This window comes from Lissotriton helveticus, chromosome 11 (assembly GCF_964261635.1).
Source record: "Lissotriton helveticus chromosome 11, aLisHel1.1, whole genome shotgun sequence".
Lineage (NCBI taxonomy): Eukaryota > Metazoa > Chordata > Amphibia > Caudata > Salamandridae > Lissotriton > Lissotriton helveticus.
This window is the reverse complement of record NC_136072.1, coordinates 43,240,046-43,255,280: the sequence shown is the minus strand read 5'-3', so window position 1 is coordinate 43,255,280 and position 15,235 is coordinate 43,240,046. Positions and strand designations below refer to the sequence as shown.

Genomic DNA, 15,235 nt, shown 5'->3' with positions numbered 1-15,235 from the left:
TGAGTAGGCAATTTTTATAATTAAATATTTTTTTTTGTATTTATAAATAAATATTTAATATTTTTATACACTTTTTTAATATTTTAATTATTTGTAATTGGTATTACTATTTATGTTATTTATATATATTTGTGAAGTATTTACTTTCCCTACTATTGCACTCTCTGAAGTTGGAATAGTAATTTTAACCCCTACGCTATCCAACACTTTCCCTACTGTTGCACCCACTGGAGTGGGTATGCAACGTTTACAACGCTACTTTTACTATGCACTACCATTACAACAAAACTTTTAAATTGCACAAACTTTTACAACGCATACATTTACAAAGCATGTTTTTAAAATGCAGATACCGTTACAACGCATACTATTACAATGTAAGTATTAGTAAGTATATAATTATTTTAAAAAGGTTATATGTTTGGGATTTTGGGTAAAGGGGTATTTTTAGGGTTCAGGGTCAGTTTTCAGTTTTTGGGTAAAGGGGTATTTTTAGGGTTCAGGGTCAGTTTTCAGTTTTTGGGTAAAGGGATATTTTTAGGGTTCAGGGTCAGTTTTCAGTTTTTGGGTAAAGGGGTATTTTTAGGGTTCAGGGTCACTTTTTAGTTTTTGGGTAAAGGGGTATTTTTAGGGTTCAGGGTCAGTTTTCAGTTTATGGGTAAAGGGGTATTTTTAGGGTTCAGGGTCAGTTTTCAGTTTTTGGGTAAAGGGGTATTTTTAGGGTTCAGGGTCAGTTTTCAGTTTTTGGGTAAAGGGGTATTTTTAGAGTTCAGGGTCAGTTTTCAGTTTTTGGGTAAAGGGGTATTTTTAGGGTTCAGGGTCAGTTTTCAGTTTTTGGGGTAAAGGGGTATTTTAAGGGTTCAGGGTCAGTTTTCAGTTTTTGGGTAATGGGGTATTTTTAGGGTTCAGGGTCAGTTTTCAGTTTTTGGGGTAAAGGGGTATTTTTAGGGTTCAGGGTCAGTTTTCAGTTTTTGGGGTAAAGGGGTATTTTTAGGGTTCAGGGTCAGTTTTCAGTTTTTGGGTAAAGGGGTATTTTTAGTGTTCAGGGTCAGTTTTCAGTTTTTGGGGTAAAGGGGTATTTTTAGGGTTCAGGGTCAGTTTTCGGGTAAAGGGGTATTTTTAGTGTTCAGGGTCAGTTTTCAGTTTATGGGTAAAGGGGTATTTTTAGGGTTCAGGGTCAGTTTTGGGTTTTTGGGGTACAGGGGTACTTTGTAAAAATAAAGTAAAATTACATTTAAATTAAATTTATTTAATAAAATAAAATTATATTAAATTATATTATAATATTTTTTATTAATTTATATTCAAAAAATTATTATATACTTACCAATACTTACGTTGTAATGGTATGCGTTGTAAAGGTATATGCGTTGTAAAATCTTGCGTTGTAAATGTATGCGTTGTAAAAGTTTTTGCGTTGTAAAAGTTTTGTTGTAATGGTAGGCATTGTAAAAGTATGCGTTGTAACGTCATACATCCCTGGAGTGGGAATAGTAATTTTAACCTCTACGCTATCCAGCGCTTTCCCTACTGTTGCACCCACTGGAGTGGGAGTAGTAAATTTGACCTCTACGCTATCCAACACTTTTGCTAATGTTGAACTCACTATAGTTGTAACAATAAATTTTAAACATTTTCTAAAATGTTATATATGTTTATTTAATAATATGTTTATATATATATATATATATATATATATATATATATATATATATATATGTGTGTGTGTAATTTTTGGTGATATAATTTTTTTAATTATATAAATTATTTATTAAAATTACATTTTTTTATTAATTATTTCTAAGTTTATATTAAATATATTTATTACTATATTAGTTGTAACTTAATTTTAAGACATTTAAAAAAATCGATATTTTGACAGTCTATATTTTTGTAAGTCGATATTTTGGAGTCGATATTTTGGTACTTACCTGTTTGAAGATAGGGAGTCGATATTTTGTCAATCGATATTTTTGACTCGATATTTGTGTATCTCGATATTTGTGTCGTCGATATTATGTCAGTGATCCGTTCGGTTTTTTGGCGCTACATAATTGAGTGGCCAAAACATCAAAGGACTCAAAGGGAACCTGTCCTATTACACATTGTAGAGAGGTCCTGACCTATATGGTAAGGCCTCCCGATGGTCTGCTCCACTGATTAGAGGTGGCAGGAATATTGTAGTTAAGGAAACCGGGCTATGGATTGGAACCAAGGCCTAGGTTTCTTGGAAACAGCATATGTCATACTTATGCACAAGAGAAATCCAATCTGGCATTTGAATCTTGGTCCTGAGCCTAGCAACGGATGTATGACGTTACAACGCATACTTTTACATCGCATGCCTTTACAACGCGGTTTTTACATCGCATACCATTACAACGCATAGTGCTTTTAGGCGCTGGATAGTGATTTATTTAATTTACTATTCCAACTCCAGTCCCCGTGGATAGTAGGGAAGGTGTTGGATAGTATATTAAATACATTCCCTATCCTAGAGCGCCCCCCAGTGCTATGCGTTGTAATGGTTTGCGTTGTAAAAGTTGCGTTGTAAAAGTTTCGTTGCAAAGGATGTTTCCCCTAGCAACATTCCACGAAATAAGTTTTAGGTGACTTGTGGCTGCTCCAGTGGGTTCATTGTAAATAATAGACAAATGACTACATGTATTCCGAGGCTGCAAAGGGCACCAAATATGTTCATCCATAGGAGACACTCCATAAGAATTTAATAATTCAGACCTCGTAGGATTATCAGGAATATTATTTGGAATGTTGCTGGGCATCCAAACTCATAAGAAAGCTAGTATATTTAAAATGGCATGACACATTGGGGATAGATTTTTTGGCGGTATTGGTGGATAACGAGCTATCATCATTAACTGGGATAATGAGACCCTCTAGGTCAATGCCATGAGAATACTCGGAGATTCAGTCATTATGGTCAATTATTTATTATATATATTTATTTGTGCAAAATACTATTTTAGAACAAAGTTTCCACCAATACCCTATTTGTTTTATTTGAATGAAAATATTTTTTAAATGGCTAAAAAAGACTTGTATGGATAGTCTTTCCTGTTTAGTTTTGGGTCTAAGGGACTCAAGTTAGATGGAAGAGTCCAACTGCTGAGGGTCCTCTGCAGAGTGGTGACTCGGGGCCCCCCTTGGACGAGCACAGATTTTATAAGGCAGTGGATGCAATGTGGTTCCCATGATGAAGCCGAGGTTCACTGTCTTCACCCCCTCGGGCAGGTGGAACGTAAATTGTCGAAGCAGATTGGAGAATAAGATGAAGATCTCAGTTCGCCCCATCTGTTCTCCCAGGCAGGCACGATGCCCTGCAAGATGAATTGAAAATCTTGGTTAGATCCCTTGTCAGAAGTGATAGGCTGAGATATCAGAGTCTATCTCAAATTTAATGGAAATAACAAAAACTTTGTGATTGAAAACAATGAAAAGGGAGAACAAATCAATGGGCACAAGGAGAACAACTTAATCAAAAATAGTTGAAGTTAAGGAAAAAGGTACAGGAAATAGTTTACCAAATATTGACAAAGTTAGTTGATCTTGGTTTTAGTGTAATTAACTGCTGGTTGGAGAACATTGTTGATGAAACTAGTGTGTACAGAAGTGAAGGGTAAAGGTTCATCCGAACAGAAGACATTCGTGTATTTGTTACTTATTTTAGATACTAATATAAGAATGGAATGAATGAGTGTGTGAAAGCCTCTCTAGTCAGCAGTCAGTTTTTCGAAATAGCCATTTCCGAAATAAGGAAGACATAGAAGGGTGAGTTTGAGTGAAATGTCTTCTTATATGTTAATGTATTTATTTCAATGCATATATGGCACAACGTACGCTGTTGTAGGGCAATCTCTCAGTGGCAGCTCGTGTAATCAGGGGTGCCGAACCGTGCTTTGCATAGGCGACAAAGTGCAGCTACTCACCAGATGTGACCTAAGGGGGTGGGGCGCGAATGCTGGTTTCTGGGTGGGGCTACAGGGTGAGGAGGTGGGTTTATGGAAGGGAGCTGTGGGTCATGGCTACTGGGGAACATTTACCTGGGATCCAGATTTTTTGGGTGCAAATGATACCCTAAACAATGCTGCAGTCTGTAGTTCATTCTGGGTGCCCTTGCACATATACACTTCTTTTAATATTCTCTTTGTAAAGATTGCCACTGCACAAGTGGTATTTGAATAACATTTGACTTTTGACAGTATACACAATTCCAGCTATAGCAATACTCCACTGACCCATCTAATTAAAAAACAAAGCTGTGATCTGCACATTACACAATATGCATTTCAGGCATATTAACCCTCTATGCTACTTCATAATGAGTAAAAACACGGAACATGGGGATTGTGCTTTCCACTCACCTCTTATAAGATCCAAAAAATGAGATTGGAGGCAAGCTCTTCAGAATTAGGATAAAGTCATTTTTTTATACTTCTACTTCTAATTAACAAAGAGGAGAGTAGGTGCATACCTTATCAAAGATAATGCTATGTTTTCCAAGGCTGGTGCAAACATAACTTTGTAGTAGTCAGCTCATCACAAGTACTTCCAGTGCAGGGCTTTTTATGACAGCCCAGAGTGTCCTGGGTGTTGCAGTCTAGCTTTGCTCCCCATTAACTATTGGGACCAACCCATCTGTTAGCAATGATGAGTTGGGTAAAAGACCAGGGGCCAGATGTAGGTAGGCAAATACCGGTCGGTAACGGCCGAAAATCGGTAATTTCGGCCGTTATCGACCGGTATTTGGAAAATGAGATGTAGGTGGGCATTTTACTGATTCGGTAATTTACCGAATCGGTATTTTTAAGGAATCAGTAAATTACCGATTCCTTAAAATACCGAATCGGTAAATTACCGATTTTGCTATTTAGGGAGCACTCAAATGAGTGCTCTTCGCCTTTTAGGATTCGCTATTTACCACCAACTACAAGTTGGTGGTAAGTAATGAAAACCTTGGAAAAAGCATTTTTTTTGCTTTTTCAACAGTGCCATGTTGCAGACATACATGCCCTTAGGCCCTAAAGGCATGTATGTCTGCAACATGTGCACCCTTACACAATTGAGGGGTGCAACAGGGTGGCAAAGTGACACCCTGCCACCCTTCAATGTTTCCCCCTTTTACCGAATCGGTAAATACCGATTCGGTAATTGGCATTCATTCCTATGGGCCTCCAGGCTCATAGGAATGAATGGCAATTACCGAATCGGTATTTACCGATTCGGTAATTACCGAAACTTACCGATTCTGTAAATTTTTTGGTAAAATTACCTACATCCCATTTGCCTGTTCTTAAATACCGAATCGGTATGATTCGGTATTTAAGAATCGGTAATCTGGGATTACCTACATCGGGCCTCAGAACTCTAAAGAGTACCTTTTTTAAACAAAAGAATAAGATATCGACACAGGTAGGATGCGAATGCTGTTGGGTGCACATGCCGGGTGCATATTAAGGCTCTAGGAGGGCATTGTCATGCGCTGAGTGCATTAAAGCATTGGCTGGATTATGGCATTAGAGTGGCGGGTTTGGTGATGGAGGCATTATAGAATTTAGAGGGATGGGTGCACATGCCTTTAGAGCAACTGCACACTTGGTGGAACACAATGGAGTAGTACCTATGAACTAAAGCCACACTCCGATGGTTCAGTGTAGGTGAAGCAACACAAGCACAAACTAGATGTGGGATGGTCAGGTCTGCAGAACCAGGCTTCTCCAGGGTGATCTTGTGGATCACCAGGTCACTGATTGCCACTCACAAGTATTCATAGAGTCCTAAACACTGCACATAGCATTATGATTACCCAGTTGAGGGAGTTTTTCATTCTATTGTTAAAAGGATACAAGGCTGAGTCAGCTTTGCCGGGATTCAACAACGGATCTTAAGTTCACAGCAACAAGTGCTCTGCCCCGTCAGCAATCTACCTGTCTAATTCTAGTCCTCTGTGCCACAGCACCTGCTGCACCAATGGCAGCTAGGCCCCTGACATTTATTTTTGGCGCATCACCATGTAAAGTACCATGCTTTGTTTTGATCCTATTAAAATGTCTATCACACTCCAGAATTACAAAAGAATATGCCTTATTTGTACTTCAATTTTGAAAATATTAATACAGTTCATTTACAGGTATTTACAATTTGTTGGGTGTTAGTAGAAATATGACATCCTACGGGCTTTAAAAAAATCCTCTTACTCTGCAGTCAGAAAAAGAAAAGTAAACATCAATATCCTTGTTAAAAAAACATAGGCAGCAATTTGTCCGACAATATCGCTAGACATTCGACCTCTGTGACAAGAGAAAAAAAAGAAAATATAAAGAAATATTTTTTGCTCTTTGATCTTCCTAACTCTAGGGTGGTTATTTAGGAAGTGTTATAGCACCCCCAAACCCTGTACTGACAGTGTCAATGCCATTTCCCGGGAGAAGCTAGGTTAACACAAATGGAAAAAACAAAATCGATGCTACAAGCACTGGGGACGGAGTCAGTGGGGGCAGGGTTATATGTGTGACTTAAAAACCAACATATTCTGAACTTTTTGGGACTTTCACTGACAGGTAGCTACATATAAAGTAACGGGCAGCTTCAATGAAAATACATAAAAAAAAATTAGTGGGATATGCACTATATTACATTATGAAACATCTATTAGTTAATGCTCTGTTGAGGTATGTGTGTAACTAGAGAGCCACAGAATTAAATATTGTTGGGTGCAGTGAAAAATAATGACTTGTATAATTCTAGTGCTATGAGGTCACAGCCTGTGACTAAAAGCACTGTGAATATTTAAGTAATTATTTTACATATCCAAAACAGTATAATATTCACGGCTGCAAAATGCGCAAAAAGGTTTAAAATAAAACGGTGCTTCCAAAATATAGATTTTAGTGATACCCAGAATGTATGTGATGTAGTTTCTTTTATATAACTGTCTCTTCAACACCTTGTCAAAGGTAGTAAGTGCTATTTAAGTACAATTAAAAGCATGCACTTCACAGCTCAGTTGTTAACTCTTTGTACAACCTATCAAAAAGAATAAATCTTTGTCATCACAAAGCTTTGAGAGATTGGATCAATTAAATCCAGTACTGGCTCCTAAGCTTCCTTTACATCTGCAGATTACCCTTTACATTTTCAGATTAACTCATTGCACACATTTACAATTCATTCAGGCAAGCAGGGCACCCTGGCAGGAAGGCTTGTTTAGCTGTATGCCCGTCTTCGGTTTCATATCACAGGAGACTCGCTAAATGATGCTTCAGATAAGCATTGAAACAATCATAATTAACCGTCCCGGGACGCTTGTCTTTTTATAAAAAGTAGTGGAACGGTTTTTAATACATTAAAAAAGTATAGGCACGTTGTGCCCCTCCGATCCCACCCACTTCGACCTTTTGTCTAACTTATCTTTCGTAACCCCTAAGGATCTCTTCAGAAGGCGCCGGAAGGAGGGAGGGCCCAGCAGTTGCAATTATTGAGTCCTGAGTGCTGGATGGATGGGGGCCCAGGTGCAAGAATCTGATTCTTCTTTCTGGGTCCTTGATGGCGCTGGATGCAGGAATCCGGTCCTTGCTGCTGCTGGAGATGGTCCTCCTCGCTTGCTTCTCCACCTGGCTGGCACTGGAGGGAAATCTGGTCCATGTGGGTGCTGCTCCTCGGTGCTCCTTGCTGGCTCCTTAAGACGCCACCTCCCTGTACCTGTTCTTTATTTGATGCTCTGATTTTTCATAATCATTTTGACTTCTGTGATGTAACATTGATGCCATCACCCTCACTCTGAAAATTGTTCCTGCATCACTTAAGACCCTCTAATGTTGCTCCAATTTGCAAGACTGGTGAGAACAGAAACGGAGATCTGAGTGGATTTTACTTGCACCTCCGTCTCATTAGAGCAATGTGAAAGCAGGGAAGTGACCGTAGACGCGAATCTGTACAAATCCCGGAAAGTACACTGGGTTTATATTACAGTACCGGCTAGGTAATGAAGAGAGACAGATTTGCAGAGACCTCTGACAGACAGGGAAGGGGAAAGGGAAAGCAGACGTTTCTAGCAACTCTAGACTTAAATTAATTTACGGAATCAGCACTCATCAAGAAATACCATAACATTCCTTTCACATTGGGTCAGTCCAAAAAAGTAATATAAGAAGCAGGTCCAGAAGCCACTAATGGTCGGAATAAATTCTTTATTAGTTGATCCAAACAATAAAATCCAAGTACACAAGTGATTCTCTTTTAGCCAACGCGTTTCGTTTCCACACAATCTCAGTATAATAACTAACTCGGAATTGTTAAAACTTTTTGATACTGTAATATATGTCTGTTTTTTATAGTGTACATATGTATATATTGTTTTTAGTAATCAGTGTATGTTTTATCTTTAGCCCTGAAGAAGTTTCGATTAAGAGACGAAACGCGTTGGCTAAAAGAGAATCACTTGTGTACTTGGATTATATTGTTTGGATCAACTAATAAAGAATTAATGCCGACCATCAGTGGATTCTGGACCTGCTTCTTATATTACTTTTTTGGACTGACCCAATGTGAAAGGAATGTTATGTTATTTCTTGATGAGTGCTGATTCCAAAAATTCTTGCATTTATGGCTTGGGCTTTTGCCCAATTGGGAGTAAATAGGGTTGTACTTCCTGGTTTCCTGAGCACCATCACCAGACTAGTAAGTCACTTATATTAACAGGTGCAGTAGTTTGCCTCGACCCTCCTGTGCTTTGTTTATTTAAATTAATTCACTTTAATGTTTTGCATAGAACGTACATGACCCCCCCACGCCCCCGACGACCATCAAAAGGATTTACCCTGACAGATCCTCCTGTTGTCTCACTTATGGTATGAACATGCAGATGTCTAAAGCCATATTGGGAATACATTGTGAAGAAACTGAAAATGGTCATGGGGATCTATATTGAGACTACAATCATGCCCTGCCTACTGTGGAAGAGACACAGAGAACAGATGTGCTAGTATTGGCTCTGGCAGAGCGGGAACGAATCAGAGCAGTCTCTGTGGTCCAACCTGATGGGATCAATAATTAGCTGACCCTTAAGACGAAGGTGACGATGCATGCATCTTAATAGCCCCGCTGCATCCAAGCCCGGTGCACGGTGATGTAAAGAGGGCAAAGGTCCTGATGGCAGGATGAGCTGCCTGTAGGTTTATCTCGGTTGTTAAAGACAAATCTAACATCCAGCTTTGCAGGTAGGGAGTTTGCAGTCTAGAAGTGGTACCTGCATGGTATGGGAGGGGGACCCTATGGGATGCACTTTAAATATTTAACTTCTTCTTTGGACTAATGATGTTTCTGTCAATGGCTTCTTTTTCTATGTTTGCTTTTATTCCGCCTTGTTTTGTGGACAAGTCTAATAATATCTCGGGAGAAGGTCTTTTGTAATTCTTGGAAAATCATAACTAAAGATTATAAACAACATTGTCGCGCACTTTTACTAGAGGAGGTAAGGTTAGTAATCGGGCCAGACTATAAGTCAGCAGGCCACGTCATGACATGACAGGCATGCCATGATCACTCCTAGGGCACCTCTCTGCTATTGGCATCTACTGTTTATAGACAGCCAACAAATAGTACTGGCAGTATCACCCTCAGAAGGATAAAAGGCCATGGGGTTAAAACATGAACCCCAGCAGGGAGTGAGTCATTGTTCTGCGATACATCAAGGACAATGCTGATGAGCAAAATATCAGTACTAGAGTATTACAAAAAAGAAAGAGTACAATTTTAGTGAATAGTTGATCAAGTAATATGTCACTAGCCAATCACAAGACAGAAGTTAAAAATCATTCAGTTTTGAAAGCGGATTGTTTTACTATCATGGTTAAACATTGAGAAGCTGCTGTTTACTAGGTAGCAGGTTATGACTTCAGACAGACAATGTGTTGTTACCTGCAGAGAAGGGTATGAATTTCTCCTTCTTCACAAAGTTTCCTTCTTTGTCCAGGAAGTGACTTGGGTTAAACTCTTTAGGAACCTCCCAAATAGTGTGGTCATAATGAACAGAGAAGAGGTTGTAGATTACAATGGTGCCCTTAAAGAGAAAACAACAGCTTGTTTATTCAAAGGTGATCATAGTTTGATGGAGTGCTGCAAAACTTAAGCAGTCAGTGAACGGGTATACAATACAGGTGCGATAAATGGGATAGGAAAATGGTAGAAAGTGAGAATGAACTAGCAAGCAAGTTCACTCAAAGGCACGGAGGAGATAAAAATACCACGCACGCTGTAGAGGAAGCAGATGCATGGCGGGGTAGGATACTGGACTGATAAATAGACAGACAAAGGGACAGCAGGAATCCAGGCACATGGGCAGGCAGTCACAGGTTATAGACAGACAGTTCAGCAGACAGATATATGGAAAGTGATTACAGCAAATTAGTAATAAGGTGTTGGGTGGAATGGCTGATGGTTAGGCTGCTGCAAGAATGAACAAGTGAGAATATGAATGTAGATGAGGTTTGCACAAACTCAAGCTTCTGCTTACCTAAGCAGTAGTTTTTCATAGTGCTGAAACCCCATATATGTGCTTTACTTCCAAAGACTAGAAAAACTGAGCATTTGTGTGGGATCTTTCTTTACTGTCTTCAAAGGGGGCTCCCAGATTTGCCCTAGCACCTCTTCCACCTGGCTTCCCCAGAGAGAGCTGATGGAGCATCAGCAAGCCATGCTCCAGGAGTTTGCCACAATGACGCCACCTCCTACTCCCTACTCCTGATGCCCCGGCCTACTGTGGTTTTTTGAGCAACTGGGCAAGTAGCCCTCAAGAAAATGACTCTCAGTGGTAGCACGGGTCGCGGAGTCCAAGCCTTCTCAGGCGTGTATGGGGGCGGGGTAGGTAGAAGTAGGTGGTGAATACAGGCTCACCCCTCAAAATACATTCAATTGGTACAATAAATGATTGGCCTGTCATATACTTGGTTTTATGAAACAATTATTTATTTATATATGACCACAAAGGGATATATGACATACAAAAATATTACACACAGATCGCTTGAGTTCAGTAATCTCGTGTTAAATATGTAGGTCCTTGAGTCACACTCCTGTCTCTTGCTTGGTTGCGGTTATTCCCCATTAACAACAGGTGACGTTCAGGTAAGGCCTCCCAAGCAGTCTGAGTATCAGGAGTCCCACTCTGACTCTTCCAAAATCAAAAGTGTTTCAACACCTATAGCTTTAAGAGGCAGACAAGTTTCCCTGGGCTCTTCAGCCTCATGATCAGGCTTACCCACTCCTGCCGGGGTTGCTCTACTGGAGTTCATGGGAGTGTTCCCCACTCGAACATCGTGAAGGCCCACAATGGCTGTCTCCAGTGAGTAGCACTCTTGGTTTTGTAGGGGCTATGTCTGGTCATTCAGGGTGCTCCTTCTCCCTCCAGTGTTGCGGTCAGTTCCTCTGACCCCTCTTGCAGGTAATGGGCACTCGTACTGGTTCCAATGCTGAAGTCGGGACCCGGGCACTCTAAGGTCACTACAGTGGCCTTCTCTCTCGGCACCAGCAAAACCAGGTCATGAATCCTTGTTCTTCACAGTATAACCCCTCTGGCTTACAGGGCCTCTGTCTTTACTTCGCACATGAACTACAGCATGATCAGCATATCAGTAATGCACCATCCCGGGCAGCCCCCTCTGGCAAATCGGTTTGCTGCATTTACTCAGTATGTGGACTATGGCCCAATCAGCACAGCAGCAATGCACTGTCATAGTGGTACCCCTCTTGCATACGCTACCACCGACTTGTACCCTCACATTTATTTATTTTAAGGGTTTTATTTAGCGCTGGCCAGACCCTGACGTATCGGAGCTTTTTACAATCTTTTGACATGTAGCAATCGAGGCCAAAGTGAAACAATATAAACACAATAGTAAACACATTGATTCGTGAACAAGTCCTGTGGGCAAGATACTGCGTTGGGTGGCAGCTATCCCTTCGGAAAAGATTGGCTGAGGTAAAGGTCTTTGAGCTGGCTTTTACATTTTTTGAAGGAGGGGTTAGTCGTGATATAGACTCGGATGGCGTTCTAGATTTTGGGTGCAATACCTGAGAAGGAGCGCGATAAAGTTCTTTGTTTTCGAGTTTTCGGAGGGATGAAAAGTAGAGTATTAGTACTCCTGAGATTCCTTGTCTGACCACCCTTGTTGAGTTTGGAGGCCAAGTAGGCAGGTTTGCCTGTGTGCAGAGCTTTGTGTGTGAGACAAGCAGTTCTGAAGCTTGCACGCATTTCGATTGGGAGCCATTTTAGCTCTCTGAGAGCGGGAGGGATCTGATCGCATTCCTTTACTCCCATGACCATCCTGGCTGCTGCATTTAGAGTTGATCGGAGAGGAGCGAAGTGAAATTTTGCAGTGCATGTGAGGGTTGCATTCCCGTAGTCCAATCTGGACAGAATCAGGGATTGTAGGGTTTGTTTGAGGTCAGTGAGAGGGATGAAGGGTTTTATTTTGTTGGGTAGTTTTAGGTTGAGGAAAGTGCTCTTTCGGTATTCTTGATTTGTTTGACCATGTCTAAGTTTGGGTCCAGAGTGAGTCCTGTAACAAAATCCACTTGTCCCTTTGGTGCCATGTAGTGCAGCAACAAATTATGGCATCAGTCTCATTATATAAGAGCTCTGATATAGCCTCTCTAATTATGCCAGGGCTCATACCATGGTAGTGTTTGAATACTTGCAAGCCCCTTATGTTGTCACGTTTCCGCAGATCTATATACTGGGGCTGAGGGTAGTGGTAAGCAATAGTTCCAAGGTTAGAATGCCCTTTTGAGTCTGTGAAAACCTACTAACTTGCATGTTGTAATGGTTTTCAACAACTGTTCTCTAATCTTTTCCCATACTAAGAAATGTTGGAAAGTTACTCCTGAAAATGGCAGACCTAAACTTTCTTCCAGAGTTGGGAAAAAAGTGGTTGGAGGGAAAATGAACACTCAGATTTTCGCATGAGCAAATCTACACATGCATATTAGCTCATGCTAAAATACAGTTCTGATAGATTTATCTGCCGTGTGGATTCCTCACCTTGTGAATATCCCCCTTGCGTTAGCAACGTTCGGAATTTTTCTTCGTAGCACGCCGGCGTGGACGACATCTTAGGAGCACGACATCGCGCGCGACTCCGTCTGACGTCACCGACTCCTTATAAGACCCACGTCGGTGTGATGACGTCAGTTCCCTTTTTTCCACATCGTCGACGCTAACGGTTTCTGGGATCTTCTGCGATACTTAGTATCTTCTTCTGTTTAGTGTTACTATTTCATCTGTTGAGTGTTCCTTCTTCGTCGAGAATGTCGTCGAGGAAGACAGGGTTCAAACAGTGTGGGTCATGCGCTCGCATGATGTCGATCACCGATCCGCATGGGGATTGTTTTTGGTGCCTTGGATCAGACCATGATGTTAAGAACTGTCGATCCTGCTTCAAAATGAACCCTAAGGCTTTACGTGAACGTGAAGCTAAACTTCTTCTAGCAAAGGTAAAAGGAAGAGAAGCTGATAGATCTTCGAGATCGACGTCCAGACGCTCGAAGTCGAGATCGAGGTCGGCTTTGAGGTCGAGGTCCAGAGCGAGGTCGAGGTCCAGGGAAAGGTCAAGATCCGGATCCAAATCGGCTTCGGGTCATGCTTCTGGCTCTTCAAAAAAGAAACACAAGAGGAGAAAACATAGCTCGAGACATCACTCTGGTAAAGACTCTTCGGATTCAAAGAAAAAGTCTCGAAGACATCATAAGGACTTTGTATCTCCTTCTCCTTTGCAATCTCTTCGAGGTTCCCCGACGCCGGAACAAGAACCTGATCTGGAATCGCACCATTCTTCGGATCATGAAGTAGAAGAAGAAGATCCTCAGACTTCGACTCCGGTAGAAGTCCCTGTAAACCAGGATGAACCGATGTCGGAGCAACCTCCTTCGGAGCAACCAACTGGTTCGTATCCTCCCTTTCCTGGTCCGGGACAAGACCCCTCGCATTTTCTTAATGCGATGTTTGGAGTCTATACTAGAGCAATGTACCCCACTGCACCACTGCACCAGTTGGTCCCGTGGGTCCATTGTCTTTCAACTTGGGCATTCCTCAATCTTACGCCACGGCTCCCTTTATGCATTTATGCCGACGCCTTTTACACCTTGGCTCGGTACGGCTCCACCGAGGTCGTCAACTCCGCATACGGCTTCGCCGACTCCGGATCGACCTCTTGAGTCTAATCGAGGTACCCCACCCATTCGTGAGTCTCATCCTCCTGCTGCCCCGGCTCCTCGCTCGACGCCGGATCCGACTCTGTCGGAGTCGTTGCCGGATACATCGACTTCGATTCGTATAGAATGGTCGAGGCGCAGAGCTCAACGCCTCTTGGAAGAAAAGGAGTTCGAAGATCCTGAAGTGGAGGAAGGTGAACTTCTGGATCAAGGAGACTGTTTTGACGACCTTCATAATGCCAGTGGTCTAGAACTTTCTCCGGAATGGGGTTTACCATCAGTTTCTGATACACCGTCAATGGACGTGACACCTTATCACACTGTGATTAGAAAGGCTGCAGATCTACTTAATCTGACATTACCTACTGTTGAATACAAACCTAATATTGTTACAGAGGTTTTACATTCACCCTCATCCATTATAGAGCCTACACTTCCATTCACTGAGGCTTTAACTGAGCCAATAATGGAAGTTTGGAAGAAACCTTGACTGCTCCTGCGGTTTCCAGATCTGTAGCAAGACGTTACAGAGTGGCACCTGGTGACCCCGAGTTCCTCTCTTCACATCCTTCTCCTGAGAGCTTGGTGGTACAGGCCGCTTGTTCCAACAGATCGGCAGGTTCATTTCCTCAAGTACCAGCAGACAAGGACTCAAAGAAATTGGACCAATCTGCTAAAAAGATTTTCTCATCAAGTAGCATGGCTCTAAAATCTACTAATGCTACTTGTCTATTAGGGAGATATGTACATGCTTTGATGGACTCTGTGAAGCAACTGTCATCTAAGCTTCCTGAGGATGATAGGAAAAACTTTAATGAAGTGGTCTCCGACACTCAAGCTGCAGCCCGCTTAGTCATTCAGAGTGGCATGGACACGGCAGACTCTGTTGCCAGAATTATGGGTTCTACTGTTGCCACCAGAAGGGCTGCATGGCTAAAATCTTCTGAGTTTTCAGCAGACGTTCAATCCACTTTGATAGACTTACCTTTTGATGGGACAGGCCTCTTTG

At 41.5% G+C, this 15,235-nt stretch overlaps 1 protein-coding gene across 1 annotated transcript in view; it reads right to left on the bottom strand.

Annotated features, from left to right (window-relative positions):
* Positions 1–2,927: 2,927 nt before the first annotated feature.
* The window catches only part of LOC144791138 (cytochrome P450 2J2-like), a 409,659-nt gene continuing 397,351 nt past the window's right edge, over positions 2,928–15,235 (bottom strand). Inside the window, exons 8-9 of the mRNA XM_078665797.1 lie at positions 9,937–10,078; positions 2,928–3,338 (exon numbers count right to left, since the gene is read on the bottom strand). Coding sequence (XP_078521923.1) covers positions 3,106–3,338; positions 9,937–10,078 — 375 coding nt within the window. The 3' untranslated portion in view covers positions 2,928–3,105. The remainder of the gene's footprint in view (positions 3,339–9,936; positions 10,079–15,235) is intronic.